Consider the following 21,472-nt stretch of genomic DNA (forward strand, 5'->3'; position numbering starts at 1 on the left):
CCCACTGGTTTCACTTAGATTATTAGTCAGCTATTAAATGGGTCAGACGGAGAACCAAAACTGGGGATGTAAAGATTTAGCCGGTATTTGTGATTTGCTCTCTGCTTCTCTGTCTTCAATTTGCAGCTAGGAAGTGGTACTGTATCATTAAATCATTCTACCATGCCTTGAAGCAGACTTTGTAGCTGTTTTTATTTTCAGAAATTGCAACAGCTCTCCTGGAAGGGTTAAGTCCAACAAGAGCTCTGCAGTTTCCACCTGCTGTGAGCTGTGATTGCAAATCAGGAAGAGAAATCTTCATCAATCTGTTTCCCAGTCGTGGTCAGAGAATTGCTTAGATTTTCCACTGCAAACCAGATCCCTGAAGTGCAGAGCATTGCTAATGAAGGATGGGTTTAAACTGGGTCCTCGGATGACAGTGTTTCATTGTCATTGTGCTGGAGCAATACTGAGGGCAAGTGTCTGCAGAGAAGTGCTCTGAAGGAGTAAATCACCATTAAATTATCATAATTCATGTGATTAATTATTTGCAGAGTCATTAAAATGCCAGATCTAATCTATCATTCCAGGAGAATAGCAGACCTTTCCCATAACCTGATCTATTAAAGGCTGTGTGGAAAAGTATTATCAGGAGCTTGTTTTTCTTCCTCTTTAGCTCCCGTGATCACTATGATTGTTATTATTTACTATTATTATTATTATTGCAATAGCATTTTGATCATAGTCCTCTTTCCACCTGTTTTAGCATAACAATAGAACAGTCTTTCTCTGGAATTTACAGTAATAAGCACTTACAGTCACCTTTGAGTTTCTGGGCCTATTTATATTTTCTGTATCAAGATGAACTCTTCATAATCTTCATTTAATTTTTATACTCACTAATGTATTCTAAACTACAGCTCCAAGAATATTTCTTAAATTACGAGCAAATTTCCACACTGTTTTATGAAGCATATATTGTAACTTTCTGAGGTCAAAGACAAAATAATCATCTGTATTAGTGAGAATGAAATATACAGTTAAATACCACAAGAGATAATAAACCTCATTAACATTTTCTGCTGGGACCAGGGAGTTATTTGCTTTCCAGTATAATGCTGGGTAGCTGGACACAGGCATTACGGATTTCTGTTGTCACTGTAGATCACAAACAAAGGGGAAGGGTTTTCTTAACTGTGAGCTTCTCTTCACCGTTTGAATATTCAGTTGTTTGTCAGAAAATATAAAACCCCTGAAAATTCATTCAAGCGCTTTTTAATTCTCTTCAGTAGTTCATGTTTTAACAAGGTTGTTTTTTCAGCAAGGCTGGATAACAACACAGTCTGATTCAGGAATGAAATCAGGTCTCCCTTTAATGATTTCAGCAGCAAGAGCACCAAGTCCATTTGTGTGCTACTGGCTGATTTGCTTTTCCTTCCCATCCTTACCTCCTTTGCAATTTGGCAGCTGAAAAACATAGAGAAGCTCAAACTATGCTTGTATTTAAATAAAAGTAAGCCATATTTCTGCAAATAGTTTCAGCCTTTAGAAGCCTCTGTCTTCACTAGTAGTGAAACCGTGTTTTCTGCAAGATTTCAGACTACATGAAATTGTTTTGTTTAATGTTACATATGTTGATTTCTGCACTTGAATCAATTTTATCAGAATATCTGATATCACATTTGATATTTAGGGTGGGAATTAATAAGTATTAAAAATCTTTGTAAGAGGAACATAATGATGCTGGTGTGGCATTTTACATAAGTGAAAGAAAAAGCAGAAGTGTCATATAATCACAGAGAAGCTTAAAAAGGGGGGTTTAATGAACAAATAATCTTCCAATATAATGATGTCTGGGTGATTGCAAACCAATTACCCACCAGCAGAATCACCACAGCACAGCAGTGGTGCTGGATATTCTGTTGTAGTTCAGGATCCAGTTTACCTGATGTACTGGTTCATTGGAAGTGTTTCTGAGTGATGGATTTGGTTGCTTCTTCCTGCAGGTGGAAGCTGAGTTGATCGACAAGCTGGACAGCCTGGTGTCCGAAGGAAAAGGTGATGAGAACTACAGGGAACTCTTCAGCCTGCTGTAAGCTTTGCCAGTTCATGCTCCTTGTGTTGTGCAGGGCCATTGCAAGAGTCTGGGCACTGATCTGTACAGCCACAGATCTTTGGGGAGGGCAGGAAAGGGCTTCCTGGCAGGTTTCCATGGAATGGCTCAGCGAAGTAATGCTGAAAATAATAGAGAGACCTAAATTCTTCTTTGTCTTCTCTCTGTGACACCTCATAAAGGGCTGCACAGGTTATCATCCTCCTATCAAAAATTCATTTGCTGGAGGAGCCAGGGCCCCTCTCTTTTGATAACAGTGAGTGAGATTGTTTAGAGACATAGTGCACTGTCTACAGAGTCAGGCTATGTTAGAGCAAAGGAGATTTTCCTCAGCATTTTCCTTTGTTTCCTCCTATTTTTGAAGGCCATGTTTTGGTTGGCTCAACAGTTGCCAGTTGCTTCCTCCAGAGTCCATTGGGACACTGTATTTCCACTTCCCTTCACACCAACAATTCATACTCAGAAGGATAAACTTGAGGATTTCATGTCTGACTTTACACTTCACTACCTTTGATTACTGATCTGTCCCCAAATTTCATTTCGAGTGTTTCTAGTTTATTTCAAAAGGAATTATTTTGAACTCCTGACAGTCCAGAGCCCTTAACCCAAATTTTTTAATACTCCAGTGAGCCAGAGAGATCATTAACAGAATTTTAGCCATATATTCCAGACAATTTTACATGGCCCCTAATAGCACGCCGGCTGTTTGAGCCATAAACCTTTGTTTTGCTTGGGCCAATAATTCTATTTCTGAATTTGCAATTGCACATTCATTCATTTCAAGCTAGATAAGCCTGCCCATCCCATGTGCTTATCCTCAGGAAGTATGGAAATGTATTCACTTTGGATTTGTGTATATTCAGCCTTGGGAAGTCTTGGATCTTATGTGTACAGATAATGTAAGTCTGTTTCAGGGATAAAGGAAAGGAAATATCTATTCTTTTTATAATTTGCCTGGCAGGAGGAATAGTGTGCCTTTGCCCCAGTTGAAGACATTTGTTACCTGAAATGTTAAGAATTCAAGGGTTGTAGCTTTTTACTCATTTTTAGATGATAGTGATTGGATGTATTACCAAGAAACACAGCCTGGAATGCCAGCAACCACTTAGTTTATATGTGCCACTGACTTGTCTGAGAACAATATGAGGAAACAACTTCAGGAAAAAATTCCATAAATTAGTAAATGCTGTGTGAAAAAAACAGTTGACCCTGAATTCTACTGTCTCAACTCTACTGCTGAAAAGGGAATTGGCTCCCTCAGCTGTGAATCATCCCAGTACTGAAGAGTTTGCTTCTTCAGAGGATGTGACGCCCAAAAGAATTTCTTTCCCAGAAGTGGCAAGTTCTTTGACTGGAAATCCAGTTTCAGGAAACTGGCATGTAAATTTGCTTTCTTTTTTCACTTTTTAAACACAATGTTTATTGTTCTCACTCCAGCCTTCTCTCTTCCTTCACTGTGTGAGATGGGTGCTCACTGTATTGTCTATGCTAGGCAGGAGCAGACTGCTTTTATTTCCAGTTTAACTACATTGTGATTCAGGGTTGCTTGGTTGCTGGTTAGAGATAAAAGTTTTTGGAGGGATGAGCAAAGAAGAAATACTTGCAGTAGGTTTGGACTCCTTTTCAGTTTCTGACTGCTGCTAGCAGTATTTAAGCTACAGGTAGTAATGTGGGAATCAAGTACTGCCATGAGTGTTGGTTTCTTTCATATCTGTTAAATGGCAATGTGAGGATATTTTCCCTTCTCCTGTCAGTTCTGTAATTTCCTTGTCTTTGCTTCATGCTGCCTGGAGTAGAACCCAACTCTTTGGGCCTTATCCCAGGTAAGATAGTAATTCTTCTGGAATTTGTTTTATGAGGGAGAAACCAAGCTGTCTGTATCAGTCTGCATGCACTGTACCATTTCCCTGGAAGCCTCACCTGCTGTCTTTCCATCTCCAGTTTGCTGGAGAAGATTGAGCAGGAAACTTGGCGGGAGACTGGAATCTCCTTTGTCACATCGGTCACTCGTCTCATGGAGCGTCTGCTCGACTACAGGTATCTGGCACCAGCAATAACATGTTCTAAGCATAAGAAGTCTGGAAAGACATGGTACCAAATTCCTACAGGGAATATTTTTATTGACTATCAAGCTGCATACATGAAAGACTAATTCATCACTGCTGGGTTCTGAGCAAACATCCCAAATCCTCATCTCCAGAGCCCTTATTCTCATTCTTGTGTGCTCATTCCTGATAGTTTTGTACTAAGGTTTACCTGGGTTGCTGAAACATTAATTCCTTCTATCACTGAAATGATCTCACCTAATTTAGCAAAATAGATGCTCAATGCAAGAGTGATCCCCAAAGCCACACTGAACCAAGGCGTGCTGAATGCCTCATGCAGAGCTGGAGAACTTCCATCTGGGAACTCTGACACATCAGCTGGTGGCCCATGGGCAAGATTTCACTATAAATTAGGCAGCCTTGGTTTAGTTTTGAACTGAAGTTTGCAGGACTGTTGTGTCAATGCAGCTGAGCTTTGACTTAGTTAGAAGGAAATATTTTAACTTTAGATTTATATATACACACACACTCAGAGGAGTTTTTTTTAATAATAGACAATTTGAACCTATATAGAACTGCCCCAGATATTTCTATCTTTAGCCTACTGACAAGAGTTCAAATAGTTTTTTCTTCTGCTTCTGCTCATTAGAGGTGAAACCCTCTGACTAGGCTGGGTGTTCTGCAGTCCCAAATCCTTTTCTGTGCTTTTTAGTTTGTTCTTTTTGTTATCCCTACCACCTTGATCCAATCGCCTGGTTTTTTCCTGGCAACAACTGCTCTACAACTACTGTGCACAACCAGGTACTGGAGACACATTTAAAGGGAATGCAGGGGAGCTGCTTGGGGTTTTTTTGGTGGGGGGGCAAGGTGGGGGGTGTCATGTGGTTTTGGGTTTTTGTTTTTTAATGATAAACAGCTGCCAGCAAGGCAGCTTTGACACACAGATACACATTTCCATGCTTAACTGAGAAACACATACCAGTTTTTTAATTGATTTTCAATCTGCAGGAGATTTGTCATTCCCAGAACAGAACAGGGAACTGGAATGTGGCACTGGAATTTGGAAATACACAGGCATCTCTTAGAGTCCAGCTGCCAGTTGGTAGCTGTAGTAGTTCTCAAGATAAGTTTGCTGTGTCACTGCTTTAAAAATTTAATCCTTTGTACTGTTTGAACAGAAATGATTTCTAAAATATTCCAGAAACTAAAGATAAATTTTGTGATTTAACTTACCTATACAAAAGTTAGAAATCTAGTCTAAATCCCTCAGGTTGTACCTTTCAGTGTGCCACACCACACTGCAGAGCTGCATTTATGGAAGCCAACCCTTTGACTAGGACTAAATGTTTACATCTGGATAAATAGGAGTTTTTTACTTTTATAGTAGATCTTGCATTCAGATTATTTTTGACCACTGTTGTCTGATTTTTATTCAGGTTCTTGTAATAAATGAAGGAACAGTCATTTCAGGTGTTTGTTCTCAGATGCAAATGTGTAAGGGGACACTCAGTTCTCACATCATTTAAGCTGTAATATGGAAAGTTTTCTTAGAGGAACTTTATTAAATGAAGTATATGATTATCTGTTGTTTGTCATCCAGGGAAACTCTGGAAGATACGATAACTTCAGATTTATTTTAAAAGGACTGTTTTTGCAGATGTTTGTTTCAACATTGCTCTGCTTTCTTAGGGACTGTATGAAAGGAGATGAAACAGAAAACAAGAAAATCGGCTGCACTGTTAACCTTATGGTAAAGATGTTTCCTTTATCTCTTTGTGATACTGTGCAATGTTGTAGAAACTGGGATGGGAAAGGCTGGGATAGGAATCTGTGTCAGGCAACTGTAGCTTCAGAATCCAAGCACTGGAAGAGAAGGATGAGGATTGTGGGGATCCTCTGGAGGCTCTGGTCCGACTTGCTGCTGAACTCAGGGCCAGGTAGGTCAGGCTCCTCAGGGCTGTGTCCAGCTGAGTTCTGTGTATCCCTGTGACAGAGGTTCTACAACCTCTCCCACCTCTTCTTTCAGCTTTTGACTACCTTCATTTTGAAAAAAAATCATGCCATGATAAAATGAGTGGGTTAGATCAGTGTGAACATGTAAAGAATTATTACTTTTCTTTCCCAATAAGAATGTGTTCTCTTTTCAATAACTTTGCACATGCACAGATGCTACTGAGTGCTTGAAGGGAGAGTCCCAAGAGTAACAACTCTGGTTTTTCTTTCACAGAATTTCTACAAATCTGAGATTAACAAGGAGGAGATGTACATCCGCTATATCCACAAGCTGTGTGACATGCACCTGCAGGCTGAGAACTACACAGGTGAGGGAGACATTCCCCACAGTCTGCTTGAAATCCTTGTGACATTTTTTAACTCTCCCAATGTTATATAATATCTGGTTCATTCTTTTGGAAAAAATTTGCATGAATCAGTTATGGCAGTTGGGAAGGCAAGAAGCTGAGGCCCAGCTTCTTCCCTCAAGTTAAATACTGTCTGGTTTTGCCTGCAGGACCATATGATTATTGCATTACACTCCAAATTTTACATTAAAGTGTTCTTTGAAGAAGATGGATCAAAAAAAAATATCACAACAGCAGAATGAAATTTAGAGGAAGATTAGCAAAACCACCATTATATTATCACTTGTCATATTTCCCTGCATTGCAGTCCTGAGGGAACACTGGAACGTGTATGGACTCTAATGCTGTGTTGTCCAAGCTCTGTTTACAGCCATGCCCCAAATCTAGTTACAGATCTGAACATGGGACTGTGAATTTAAATCAAGTAGCTGGTAAAAAGAAACTTGACAGATTTGTATCTAAAAATCATGTGCTGCTATTTTAAGTAATTGAATAATTTAATGGTCTTCTAAGACTCGAGGTTTTTTTCTCAAACCATAAATCAGAAATCACAGACTGTTTCAGAAGCAGGTCTGTGACCTTTCAGTATTGGCTGTGTTGATTTGCTGTCATTGATTCAGTGTTCCATAACTGCCTTTCCTACAGAGGCTGCATTCACTTTGCTTTTGTACTGTGAGTTGCTCCAGTGGGAGGACAGACCTCTGAGAGAGTTCCTGCATTACCCATCTCAGTCAGAGTGGCAACGTAAGGAAGGTCTGTGCCGTAAGATTATCCATTACTTCAACAAAGGGAAGGTATGCCAACTTCTTCTCTCTTCCAGCAGCTTCCTTCCCTTTTCCTGACTGACTTAGGGCTTGCAAGCCATTATCTCAGTGTAGTAGTATGGAAGTAAATTTGTATCAAAAGGGTTTATAACATGACAAATTGGCTCTCTGGACAAAAAAACAGATGAGAAAAGGTATTTCATTATGTATGGCATTTGGAACGGGTTAGGGAGGCCAACAGGACAAACACCAAAACATTTTTAAACCTTTAAACCAAGCACTGGATCAGCTGATGGTAGAATGCCGGTTCCTCAGCTTTTGGGGGGTGGGATTGCATTTGGTAGCCATCTATGTAAACTGCTGTGCTATGACTCACTTGAGGACTTGTTTTGTGCTTAACCTACACAATGAAATAGCAGGCAAAGTGCTATAGGGGTCTCTTTATTGAAAAAGATTTAAGTCCTTTCAGTGTCACTTATTTTAAAGCGATTTTCAATTAAAGTGCAGTTCCATCCACTGCACAAGAAGAAAATCAATCCATTTCAATTTCATATATTGAGTATGGGTTTCCTACAGTTAATTATATTTTTTTTTTCAATTACTGCAGAGCTAGATGTTTTAGTTTTAGTCCCTTGTGTCATGGTGTTTTGGGAACATTTCAGAGGTGAAACTTAAAAGTGACGTCACCTGTTAAGAGTATTTTCGAACTTTTCCCTTTTGTAGGAAAATTCCTACAGCTCATGTTCTTGGGAGATAACATCTGTATGCGTGCCTCGGGGTTCATTTTGCCTGTGATGTGAGTTGGTTCATATGGGACTGCCACTGCAGATAATTCTTTCCTAGTCCTGGTAATAGGGAGTTGCATATGGCAGAAACATTCTCTACAGAACCTGGAAAAGTCAGATTCCTGTGTGAAGGAAGAAACAGTCCATTTATGAGGAAGTGATTAAGATTTTTTTTTTGTGTGTCTGCCAGAGTTGCTCTTTTGTGACAACATTGCATATGGTTCTCTCATTTCAGAAATTTTCAGGGGTTTTCAGACTGCACTTAAAAATAAATTACTGGCTTGTGCAAATATTGCAGTACTGTACTGTCTGAGTAGACAAAGATGACAGAGACCCTATGGAAAACAAGTGAGCATTTATTTTTGACAAAAACAGGGAATCCATATACACAGTGAAGGAGAGTAAAAATTGACTGATGTAATTAGGCTATAAAACTCCTAAAAGATTATATAAAGTGTTAACCTCTTGAGGTTTTCTCCCCACTGGATGTTTTTGGAGTTACTTGATTTGTGTTTTAATCCTCCTTTATTACAAATGGTAGCTGAATGATTAAATAATCCACTTAAGCAGTGTGTGTGCTACTCAGACTGTGGAAGTGAAAGATACTGAGAAGCCAAATCCTCCTTTTCAGCACTCTTGCTGTGCAACAGGGAGCAGCTCAGGGAATGGAAGAAACCTGCTTCCCTCTACTTGTGTCTGACAGCTGCTTTCTGCACTATCCTGAGATGGCCCCTCCTCAGGTCCTGCAGAGTGGGGTTTGTTGTTGTCCTTCCAGTTCCATTTCTCAGGCTGCTCCTGGCCCTTCCACCAAGTGAGGGTGTCAAGGCAGAGTGTAAAGGGTGGAAAAATTCTGCATTTGTTAATAGGAAAATTTTCTCAGCACAGGAGTGGGAGGAAAACTGGCCACAAGAGTGTCTTGTGATACGCCAGTGGCACAGCCCATGGCAGGCCTGGGGTGCTGCAGTGGGTGCAGAACTGAGTGACTCCCACCCTCAGCAGCGTCAGCAGCAGCCCTGTGCTGGGAAAGAACGTGGTGTTCCAAAGCCTTTTTAGCCTTCACTGGTCATGTGCCCCTTCCAGCTGATTTCTGCCAGGCTGTGAATTGGTTTATGGCTCAGCTGGCAGCGTGTGCAAGTACATAACTTAAAATGAAGATATTTTTAACCCGCAGTTACAATTTTGTCTGTTAAAACTCAAAAGTTCTCTAGTAAAAGACATCTGTGAATGGAACGGTTTGAACCTGACTGATCATGTTTCTGCACAGCAATAGCTCAAAAACTACACAACCCTTTTCTGTCCAGTTCACTGCTTAATTTATTAACTGACAATTCTGACCAGCTCCCACCATGGCACTGCAGGGTCTGTTCTCCTTAGTGCCAGCCAAGGGGGCACAGAGACCCAGAGCAGTGTTTCCAAAGCACTTCATTTTTGATCATGTGCTCCATACCCAACACTCGAAATCATTTCTCTTGTGTACCCTCATGGGAATCATTTCCAAAAGAAATCTGCACATCAAGATGTAAGTAAATAACGGCTGGCATTCAGAAGGGTTGATTGTCTCTACCTGTGCCCCCTTCTGTGCAGTCAGCTGGGAGTTGCTGGTGCCATAGGAGAACGCTGCAATAAATGTCCTATGAATGTGGCTTTCAAGTAATACACAACATGCAAACACATCAGAGGTCAGCAGAACAGAAAGCACTAATGAGGGAAATTACCACTGGAGACATAAGGAAGTTATTTGAAGAGGGAAGTGACGCTTGCATGTTCCATGGAATTGCATATTAAATATCTACACTGTGAAGATGTTGCTCATTAACATCACAGATTTTAAAACTGAAGCTCCAATGGCTTGGATATCCATTCATTCCTTTTCCTTTCAAGTATCTACAAACCCCTTTCTCTTTAGGGAGTTACCTGTGTATTGTTTTTCTTCACTTCTCTAGCTCGACTTGTATCCGCAGAATACTCAGGTAGCACAGTGGAATTTCTTGGTGTGGAAACTGAAACAAAGAAAGAGCCTGAGTTAGGATGACAGGAATGGTATCAAGGTACATGTAGAAGAGGTGGTATAAAGAGAAATCAGATGTGGTTACATGTTGTTAATTTAATTGACATCAGAAAAGGAGCATGAAAAGGTTACATCCCTCAGATCACCTGGAGGGAAAACAGCCAGCGAGCTTTCTGCTTCTGTCCAGAACACAGATTAGAGAGTTGGGTAGGCTTTAGTCACAGCATCCCATTTGGAAGTAAGACTGCTCAAACCCTCTGTGGAAAAAAAGCCATTTATTCCTGGCCAGATTTTTTAGAAGAGACTTTTCTTTTCCATCCTTTCAAGTGAACATAGATCAGCTGAGGACTGAAAATCTGTATCTAGTATCTCTGTGAAGAATGCTGCAACCTATAAAAAATGCAGTGGTGTTTGAGTTTGCAAATACAAACACTTAACTGACTATTGTTGATCCCAGTTCAGTGCATCCATTTGTGTGTCATGGGCTTTGACAACCCATGGCAAAAATCCTGTTAATTCGAGATCACAAATACCTCAGTAATATTCAGAGCAGTCAAGAAACTGGTCTTTCAGTTCCTTTCTTTTGTATCTATTGTTTTGATCTAAATAAATCTCAGGCCTCCCGTTCTCCCAAACTACAAATACTATTAGAATATCCAAATTGATTCTGATACAATTTTTTATTTAGCAAGTTTTTACTGAAGTTTTTGTAATTAACTGAAGCTAAAGAGTTGCAGTAAGGATGATAGAACAGACACTACAAATGTGGGCCTAAAGGGAAACACTGTAAAGTACTAAAGGGAAACACTGTAAAGTACCTCATACATTAAATCAATCCAGAGATTCACTTTTTTATGTGAAGGTACATGTAGCCAGAAAAACTGTTTCCATATTAAGAGCTAGTATTTTACATAATTGCTGTTAATGACTTACCAGTAATTTACAATATTGCTATTAATATTCTTAAAACTTAAGGTGATAGTCTAACTCACACGTTAATTTTGTTTTCACTACAGCAGGGTCCCAAGTAAAACAACTGGCAAATTAGCCCAGTAATGCGTAATAAAAATTAATCCTCAGTAAAGGTTCAACTGAGACCTTGGTGTTCTAAATCCTTTACCATAAGCATGGTAAGAAACAGCCACTCCCCAAAAAGGCTTCCACTCTGTGCAGGTAAAAGGTGATAGAAGAGGAGATTTCAGTGTAAAACAAGCTCTCTAAAAAGCCCCTTGGAGGTAACAGGAGAGTCTTTCTCTGTGTGGGTGTGCCCAAAGTGGGTCTCTCCTTCCTGATCTCACGGATGATGAGTATGGTGTGCTAGGAGAGATTTATTGTGTGGGATTGGGAGCTTAAGAAATGAGTGTGGCTTTTTGAATATGGATATTGACTTAGTGCAGTAATGCAGGTCAGTTCTGAGGATGTTTTGTCTGTGTGTTGCAGTGTTCCCACTGCCTGAGAGTTTGTGCTTTCAGTGGGAAGGAACAGCCTGGGAAGGGGAGTGCTTTGCTGGGGAGCCAAGCCCTAACTCTGTACTCCAAGGAGTTCTAGTGCAGGAAGCAAAGGAGCTGTTGGGGGTGGGTTGAAGGGGTGTCTAGCAAGAAGAAAAATTGTTAGTTTTATTATCTTTCTCCAGATAAGTTCGCAGTCTCATAAATGAACTGTCAGAACAAGCAGTATGTGTGTGTAATTTCCACGGAACATATGCTTCTGTTCCCATCTTTTAGAAGGAACTGATCTGCTATTTAATGGAAATGGTTTCATCGCATTGCATTTTCACATCTAATCTCTGCCATTTCATACCAAATGAATTCCCAGAACTGAGTTTCCATATTCCTCTCAGCTGAACTGGCAGTAGTAGCATTGTGTTTGCTGTGAGTGTGATTTGCTTTGGCCCCGCAGAGCTGGGAGTTCGGCATCCCGCTGTGCCGAGAACTGGCCATCCAGTACGAGAGTCTCTATGATTACCAGAGCCTCAGCTGGATCCGGGTAAGTGGCAGCACCTTCTCTTCTTGCAGTCTCTTATATCATTCCCCAGAGCACTTTGCTCTCCTGTCAGTGCATTCTGAATTTAGAAAACAACCACATTCCTTTTAGAGCTCCATGCAGTCACAGTGACTCCTTGCCATTGATTCATATTGATGACTTTGTAGGTCCACTGAAATAATTCCAAAGTCTGGTAGCAGTAAAATCCCGTGAGTATATGGAGACAGCACGCACACACAGGAGCTGGGCTTGCTATTGCATATTTACATATATTCTTGCATAAAATACTATCTTTTTTAATACATATTTCATTTTAATTCTAAAAGAATCAAGGACAGCTTGTGCCTCAGTGAGATAAGATGAACAAGAGAGAAAGAATGAAGAAGGCAAATGTTTATGGCATTCTTATCAGTTTACAAGGATCTGGTCCTCTGGTACAACCAAACATGATGAAATCAGGGCACATTTGCAGCATCATGTGTTAATCAGAAAAAGCTGAAGATCCTGTTGTTATTTAAAAACTTTCTGAATATGAAAATAGTTCATCTCCACCTGTCCCCTGGGGTAGCATACATGTATCCAAATTTGAGATTTATACTGCATGGATAAACACAGTGGTTTAAATTATCTTTTTAAAAAGTCCAGTTTATTTTTATCTGAAGACACCTGTCTAACAAGGTCTGATAAACTGCACTTCTGAAGAACCTGTTTTCTCCAAAGTGGCTCCAAAGAGAGCACATGACCAGCTTGGCTGTGCACTCTCTGCCATTCACATCACCACCACATTCCTTGATGCTTCTTGCAATGACTTTGGGCCCTTCTCCTTTCTAGAAAAGGAGTTAATGTGTGTGGGAACTGAGCACAAACCAGGATGCAATATTGCAAGTTAGGGTTCTTTGCATGGAAGCAGTGGTGTCAAACTGGTTTTTCTCCTTCAAGAGCTGTCTTCTTGCTACAGTGAAATTGTGTGAAAGTGTGAGCCTTTCAACTGAGCCACAAAACTAGTTATTGGAACTAGAGAAAAGTCCTTTTCCTCTTTTCCACTGCCTTTTTCTTCCATGTTAAATCTTCTGGTGCAGAGAGCTGTACAAGATTAAATTTTGTTTTATCCTTTTTCATGCCCCTCAACTCAATTAAGGCAAACCCAATTAGATGTAATTTTCCAGGCAGTGGTATGGATTTTGATCTGTAGGAGAGAATAGGACACTGTGAGCCAGGCAATATGGATCTTAATCTCAGCTTTGCTATTAATTCTGCAATGCAAAGAAAATTACATGCAAGACCTGTTTAATTTAAAATAAGATAAACCAGGAAAAATTCATATGTCATCTCCCAAAATGTAAAATGAGTATGGTGATATTCTAGTCTGTTCCACCACATCAACTGGTTTAATTAATAATTTTTATCTTTAACATAATTTTGGTCTTTTCATAAAAAATTGTGGGGGTAAAAGAGTAATGTGATATTTTAATGAGTCTTGAGATGTTAATGTTTTAAGTGCAGCTTTAAGGGTCTGATAGCAGCTATCTCTTTCCTCCACAGAAAATGGAAGCTACCTATTATGACAATATCATGGAACAGCAGCGCTTAGAACCAGAGTTTTTCAGAGTTGGTTTTTATGGTCGAAAATTCCCATTTTTCCTGCGGGTAAGCCAAACTTTTACAGAATGTGACAAAGTGACCAGGCTCAGAGAAGCTGTTAAGGCTTTGTATTTTTGTTTTGGAGATTCGATGTCTAGCATTCAGCATATTTTTTTACGCCTACACAAATAAAAACAGTTTTCTGGCTGAACTGAAGGATGCAGTCCACTGGGAATGTTCTTGGGAACAGAGATCAGAAATTTGACTCACGCTGCTGTGAATTTTTGGTGATCTGCAGATGCAGCACAAATTGCCTCTATATTAAGCAAAATGCTGTATTGCAGCAATGTTGGGTCATTACAACTAATTTTCATCATCTCAAATTATCACACTTCAAAAAAGTCTCACTTGACAGAATTCTAATCCCAGCCTGATGACTCTTATGCTAAGTGCAAGTGAAAATTTCCTCTCTTCAACAAAAAGCCAAACAGCTTCTTTGGCCATGTCCTCACTTGGAGCTCACTGTCTGCTGGTGTACCAATCCATTTAAAAAGTGAAATTTTCTTCTTTTCCTAATGAGGAATCAGACTTTAAATGGGTATTTGTTTATACAATGTCTTGTTGCTAGTTTAGAGCAGGGAAGGAATATAATCTGACAACTGCTCCAAGAGCTGCCTGCAAATTGATGGCAGATGCCATCGAATGTGACAGGACAAGGTAACTGGAAGCTTTCAAGGACTGGAGGTGCACGGTTTGTGTTCTCTTTGAAGGAATGGTTTGACAAGAGGTGGCACCAATCGAGGTACACAGGATGAAGCCACACAAAGCCACACCATTTTGAAAGCTTCCCTCTGATTATGAAGTTGTTTGTTGTTTTTTTTTAACAAGGATTTCAACATTGGGGTTTAATTACAGGCTTTTAATGGAAACACAGGCAGGGGTAATAAAGGCAAGTTGAAATTAGCCAAGGAGAAGAAATACCAGTGGATAAAGAGTGGTGGCTTCATGTTATTTGGAGGTGAATAGTGCCAGAATCAGAGAATCACAGAATCATTTAGGCTGGAGAAGACCTCCAAGATCATAGAGTCCAACCTTTCACCAATCACCACCTTGTCAACCAGACCATGGCACCAAGTGCCACATCTTGAACACCTCCAGGGATGGTGACTACATCACTCCCCTGGGCAGCCCCTTCCAATGCCTGACAGCCTCTTCCATGAAGAAATTCTTTTGATGTCCAACTTGAACGTCCCCTGGTGCAGCTTGAGGCTGTTTCCTCTCCTCCTGTCCCTTGTTCCCTGGGAGCAGAGCCCAGTCCCCACCTGGCTATCACTTCCTGTCAGGGCGTCGTAGAGGGTCAGAAGGTCCCCCTGAGCCTCCTTTTCTCCAGTCTGAGCCCCTCCTCCCTCAGCTGCTCCTCATAGAATTTAGAATGCAGCAGTCTGAAGGGGTGTGTAGAACACCCCTGCAGAGGAATCCAAGGAAAGGACAGGTGCTACAGTGTGAGCCAGGAGCTGCCCTTTCATGAAGATCTTCAGAGAAAACTGACAGTTCCTTTTTTTATATCTAACAACAAATGTTTCAGCAAGTGAGTGACAACAAAGTCATCATGGCACATGAGCGTTCCTAACATCTGAACTACTGTCAGTGACACGTTTTTGTCTTGTGGATCCTCACTTTACCTGGGATCCTCCATGGCCAATGTGTTCAACACTGCTTGAGCTTCCCATGCTCAGCCCTGAGTCTTTGCAAAGTGCTGTAACAACATGGATCCTTGGCTGGAGACATTACCAGCGAACACGAGTGTACATAATTATAATCCTTGTTAATTCTGCAATTATATTTGGTAGCAGTACTTCTGATAGCAGATTACTAATGTAGCAATCTCATTAAAAGTCATCCTCCTCCTTTCTCTGCCTAATGATCCATACAGCACACACATTGTGGAGCACGGACTAAGCCCATTAGCAGTCACATCAGCATGGATCACACTGTAAAGAGATTGGAAGCAGCTATTCTAAAGAAGAAAAAGATTTACATGGATTTAAAATCTTCAAATGGATACGGGAGTGATTTAAAGTGATCAAGTAACTCCAAGCCCTTTTCTCATGTATTTTTCTATTGCTGTATAGCTTAAGACAGAAAATAACCACTTCTTTCTACATCTTTGATTTTTAAAGACCCTTTGTCTAGAAAAGTCATTGTTCATGTTTCTGTGAATTCTGCATCTATTTCTAGCCTTCCTACATAAATAAATTTAAATTAAAACTGTCCATATCTTCCATCTACCAGAAGTTCAAGTAAGGCGTGACAAGGCATATTTTGAGATCTTGTGTTGGCATCTGTCTGGAAAGACTTATTAAATTTAGCTTTGAGGTGTTTTCAGGGCATTATTTTTAAAATCACAATAACTTTATTTATAAGCTTACAGTTTTCTAGATTGCTGCAATCAAAAGCTAAAACAGAGAAAGCAGTCAGTGTCATGAAGAGATTCACCTTCAAACATGGGCTCACTCCAAATTTAATAGTAGCTGCAAAGTTGGAGCATTACAGACTGAACTGTCAAGATTCATCATGTGATTCTTCTCCCAGTCCATTGGTTGCTGTGACTGATGCATACAAAGTGACACATGCCACAGCGAGAACATGAGATCCTTTCCAGAAAGTTGAAATGCAAAGCCAAAGATAACTGAACTCCTTAGCTGTGTTTTATGATCTGGTTTTGCTACTTTCCCTTTGATTTTGCTACAAGATCGAGAACTGCTTGGCCACATCCCTTTTCTAGAGCAATTAAAAACACATTCTTGAATACACTGCAGCTTCTAAATGCAAGAAATAAAGGGCTGTTCTTGTTTGTTAGATTTTTTGTTTTATAGGGGTGAAAAACCTCCCTGTTGTTCTAGTTATTGTGTGTATGAGAGTTTAAACTACCAGAATTAGAGAATTTGCCTGCCTTGATTGATCTTGCACCAGGAGATACTAACACTGATAAAAATTGTGGTTTGTGAGGGTTAAGACACTGGAATACAATCATCATGACACTGAGGACTTTAGAAATCTTGTATCATGCTGTTCAGAGTCAGAAATTGCTCAAAAAGCATCCAACAACTCTGCACACATGGTTTAATGCCTCAAGAGTCATATCTAAATGCAGCTTTCCATTATTAGCAGAAATGAAATTTCCTTCATCAAGAGGAAAGTGCTTTTAGGGCCGAAGGGGAATTTGTTAAGTGGCCACTGAGAATTCTTGGTAAAGCTTTTCTGTATTACTGTACTATAGACAGGGGAGTTCCTGAGCATGTATTGTTCAGCATGATCAGGGCTGGGTTGTATGGCTGTGATAATACAGCAGTGATTAAGCAGTGATTTTTGTGAACAGTTTGTTGCAACTTCTAAGGAGAACTGATAAAATGATAAACATGTATCTCCCTCTGCTCTATGATATGCTCAGGACTTTTATCCATCTGGTGTAAATTACATTTGACGGCAGCTTTCCCAGCATAGAACAGCCAAGCTGGTGACTTAAGTTTTAGTTGATATGTTTCAGTATAGTCCAATTAAAAATAGTGCCTTTTCTGAAAAGCAGGTAAGAAAGTACCACAAAGACTGAGTGTTGGGTGTGCCTGAATCAGAGGCATTTTGCTGTTCAGAGATCAGTGGAATAGTCTCCTCATTCATCAGTTCTTCATGAAATACATTGTGAAGAAAAAGGAAGCAATAAAATAAATCTACTGTGTTAAATGCACATTTTACTCTCACATTAGCATATTGCCACTGTCATTTATCTTTGGCTTTGAAGTAACATTTAAAGTGAGATAAAAGTCAATAGAATTTAACTTATTTTTAAGGACCCTAATTTATGCTTGTCCTTCTTGCAGAACAAAGAGTATGTGTGTCGGGGCCACGACTATGAGAGGCTGGAAGCCTTCCAGCAGAGGATGCTGAGCGAGTTCCCCCAAGCCATCGCAATGCAGCACCCAAACCACCCCGATGACTCCATATTGCAGTGTGATGCCCAGTGTATCCTTTTGTGAAAGGGCAAACTCTCCCTGGAGCTGGGGCAGAGCACAGAGGTAGAGCTGGATATGGACAAAACCAGACGCTGCAGCAGACAGTGGTTGGTTCATTGTGGGATGTGGTGTTAGAGAGAACAGTCACTTTTTAGTCAGGGAGTAATGCAGGTCATGTTCCATGTAGAAGGGAAAGGGCTGTGCTCTGTCGCATTCATGTTTTAATGCTTTACCAACAGCACTGGCATCACGCACAGTTTGTGTCCTTAAGAGTATTCCTAATACCTTCTCTTGGCCAATATTTTGTTGGGAACAGATACTAGTTCCAAAGCACTATTTTCCATTCTGCTTATTTTTTTTTACATCAGTATGTTACTTTTTTGCAGTTTCCCTTTCTTTGAAACTGCTGAACCCTTTTATACCCAAGGCTTTGAATCTCATTCTTCTCATTAGTCACCTGTACTGGGATTTGGTACAACCAGTACAATGCTCAGTGCATTTAAGGACTGAACCACATCACATTTGAGGGGACTGCAGGGACTTTGGAGAGCTTAGTCATGGAACCCGCACTCCCTGGCTTCTGGGAGCACAGCAAGGATACTGTGTGGGACTTGAACCATAAGGACAGTGTCAGTAAGTGGAGCCTCCTGCCATGGGTTGCTGTTTCCTACCTGTCTTTCCTAACACATGGGTAAAGCTTTCTTTGACTGCAGAATTACCAGATTTACAGATCTATGCAGTGACTCCCATCCCAGACAATATAGACGTGCTGCAAATGGACCGTGTCCCTGATCGCATCAAGAGCTTTTACCGCGTCAACAACATCCGGAAGTTCCGCTACGACAGACCCTTCCACAAGGGCCCCAAGGACAAGGAGAACGAATTTAAGGTAGAAGTAGCAAATAAGCAGTGTTTGAGTGTTAATCTCTTCAAGGGGAATACTGTCTTCTTATTTTATGCTGATAGAGCCTTTCAGGTAATCCTGGTTTGATAGCCAAAGATACCACAGTAACTCAACTAACAGGTTAAGTCCATAGTCTGATTGAATACTGTTGAGTCCTGACCTGATTAAAGCATTGTCCAGTTTAAAGGTGAGTTACTTTAATGCCACGAGAAATGCATTTGGAAGCAAGGACAGGGTTTTCTTGTTTGGCTGGACTTTTTTTTTGTTTTTAGTACTGACACATACGTCTACAATGTCTTTTTGGGTCCCATGACACAAGTGGTGGTCAAGTTTTAAAAATTAATAGAAATTCAATGTGTTCAATGTGTTTCAAGCACACTGAATTCCTGGTTTGTTGTTTAAGTGACTTTCAGAAAGACCTTCTACAGAATTAATGCTCAGGAGGTTAATGGATTCTTTTCTGAACTTCACTCTCTTCGTACCTGTAGTAAGAGTAGAGATGATGTGGTTGTGATTCACTGTGTTCCTCACAGCCTCAATTACTCCTTGCAGAGCTTGTGGATTGAACGTACCACTCTGACCCTGACTCACAGTCTGCCTGGGATCTCTCGTTGGTTTGAAGTGGAGAGAAGAGAACTGGTAACATTCATAGTTCCTGTAATTGGGGGTTGAAATGACGAGTTACTGAGGACATGGGATATGCAGCTTAAAACTTGTTGGGCTGAAATCTTGCCGTTTAAAATGGTGTTTACCAAGGATTAAATACATCCTTTTTCTACCACTTCATCTAAATAATTGCTGAATGTAATCAGGGGAATTATATGAGGTAATAATATAATGGAGACAGTGCCAAAAGGATGGAATACTTGAATTGCTGCCATGTCTTCAGTGTATAGAAAGACATCTATTATTGCAACTGAGTGACCTGAAACCCAGCACTGCCAACAGTGGAGTTTAATGTAGCTAATTTTCTACAAAGCAGTAAAAGTGAAGGGAGCTCACTGAACAATCCTGGAGTATCATTTTATTACAAGGAAGATAATAAATCTCAGTGAAGTGTCCATGGAATTAAAGTATATTTTATTGCCTTTGAGGTTGAAGTAAGTCCTTTGGAAAATGCCATTCAAGTGGTTGAGAACAAAAACCAGGAGCTGAGGACACTGATAAGCCAGTACCAGCATAAACAAATGCATGGCAACATTAATCTTCTCAGCATGTGTCTGAACGGAGTGATTGATGCGGCTGTTAACGGGGGAATTGCACGGTACCAGGAGGTGAGCTGGGCTCTGCTTCCCATTGAGTATCACCCTTCCTCAGTTTTATTTGCATTTCTGTTTCAATGACAGTATGGCTTAATAAGATAAGAAATTCTCATGTACATTATCTAAAGATGGGGTTACATCCTCTACTTGGTTATTCTGCATCAATGCTTCCATAGCCACACACAAGGAGGCTCCAGGGGTGGAGCTGTCATCTCACATGGAAGTAGGTGCAGGTGACAGTAGGGTTTCTCAAAGATGACACTTGGCCTACCTGGAAATCCTCATCTGGCAGGTAAAACAGTGAAGCAGCTTTTTTTGTTCTGCTTATATTATAAATTCATTTTGCAATAGAGGCTGTGGGACTGGTGGTAACTGACTGATTGGGTCTGGAATCAGGAAAAGACACTAATTCATGCTATTGAACCATTATCTTTGCTGATGGGCTAATTTCAGACTCGCTGTAGAACTAAAATGATCTTAAATACAATATGTTATCTAGCATAATCTCTGGCAAGCTGTTACTTAAACTGAGCATGGCAAAAGGTAGGTTTAGGGTAAAATACTGAAAAATGGCAGCAGTGGTTCAGGGGTGTGGGACGTGTCTTCCCAACGGAGCCATGGAGAGAACGCTCTCCAGGCTTTACATTAGTTGCCAATTTACTCACTAAATTCCTTTAGCTTTAGGCAGTTATGTGAAGGAAACTATAAAATTCAAATAACTGGAAGATACAAGGCTTAGAGGTATTGCTCATCACTGTCACAGGGGGAAACTTGGTCAGAGTCATGATTCAACAGAATCGTTTCAGCTGCCAAGATCATTTTCTCTGCATCCCAGAGTGCTAAAAAACAGTAAAATTAAATTCTCTGCTTTTATCTTAACATACTTAGTTTTTCTAAGATTTTTGGACCTTCTCCTCTCATCTCTTGACTCCAAGTTATGATTAAATACCTTCCAGTAAGCAAAAGGCACTTTTTTTTTTTCCCTTTTCCTGCAGGCCTTTTTTGACAAGGATTATATAACAAAGCACCCCGGAGACGCAGAGAAGATCACCCAGCTCAAGGAACTCATGCAGGAACAGGTACTATTTTTCAGGTGCAGAAGAACATTGCTACATTGTCTGGATTCATCAGCAGTCAATATAAACATCGGATCCATCTGATTCATTAAGAAGCAAAGATTTTTGGTACAGGAGACCTAAATACATTCAAACAAAAAAGAGGGAGGCAGGCAAGGAGATTATGACAAGTCATTCACCTTATGGGATCTGAGGTGAAGCTCAGCTGAAAGTACATTAATTTTGTTTTCTCCATTTATTATCCAACAGACATCTTGCTGCGTTTCAAGCCTGCCATTCATTTTTGGCATTTTGAATTATGTCTTCCCAGCAAATTTCAAAGATAATCAGAGGCAGGACAGGTCAGGCTTGAGATTAAAGTGGCAGAGCCACATATGAAAACTTAATGCCTATTTATATTATCTGCAGTTTCATTTTTCCATAGTGTCTCCATGAAATATCTTGGTAGATAAAGCTGCGGGATGTTTTGATGGGAATAAAATCAGATAATCACATCCCTCTTAACTGAAAGTTTGGCAAGATACACCCCATTAAACAATGTGCCCAAATCTGACTAGAGCTACTAGGTCTCTTTCTTCAACAAATCACTGAACTGCATTTCA

General features: G+C 40.2%; 1 protein-coding gene across 11 annotated transcripts in view; it reads left to right on the forward strand.

Moving 5' to 3' along the window:
* The window catches only part of DOCK3 (dedicator of cytokinesis 3), a 185,539-nt gene that overhangs the window by 144,874 nt on the left and 19,193 nt on the right, over positions 1–21,472 (forward strand). For 9 of the 11 annotated variants that reach the window (XM_048315970.1, XM_048315971.1, XM_048315976.1 and 6 more), the window contains 13 exons: positions 1,986–2,071; positions 3,889–3,915; positions 4,034–4,129; positions 5,827–5,887; positions 6,365–6,458; positions 7,143–7,291; positions 11,954–12,040; positions 13,580–13,684; positions 17,497–17,638; positions 18,351–18,517; positions 19,085–19,171; positions 19,627–19,806; positions 20,790–20,873. In XM_048315970.1, coding sequence (XP_048171927.1) covers positions 1,986–2,071; positions 3,889–3,915; positions 4,034–4,129; positions 5,827–5,887; positions 6,365–6,458; positions 7,143–7,291; positions 11,954–12,040; positions 13,580–13,684; positions 17,497–17,638; positions 18,351–18,517; positions 19,085–19,171; positions 19,627–19,806; positions 20,790–20,873 — 1,365 coding nt within the window. The remainder of the gene's footprint in view (positions 1–1,985; positions 2,072–3,888; positions 3,916–4,033; positions 4,130–5,826; positions 5,888–6,364; positions 6,459–7,142; positions 7,292–11,953; positions 12,041–13,579; positions 13,685–17,496; positions 17,639–18,350; positions 18,518–19,084; positions 19,172–19,626; positions 19,807–20,789; positions 20,874–21,472) is intronic. The other 2 variants (XM_048315972.1, XM_048315981.1) reach the window with 1 other exon arrangement.

This window comes from Corvus hawaiiensis, chromosome 11, assembly GCF_020740725.1.
Source record: "Corvus hawaiiensis isolate bCorHaw1 chromosome 11, bCorHaw1.pri.cur, whole genome shotgun sequence".
NCBI lineage: Eukaryota > Metazoa > Chordata > Aves > Passeriformes > Corvidae > Corvus > Corvus hawaiiensis.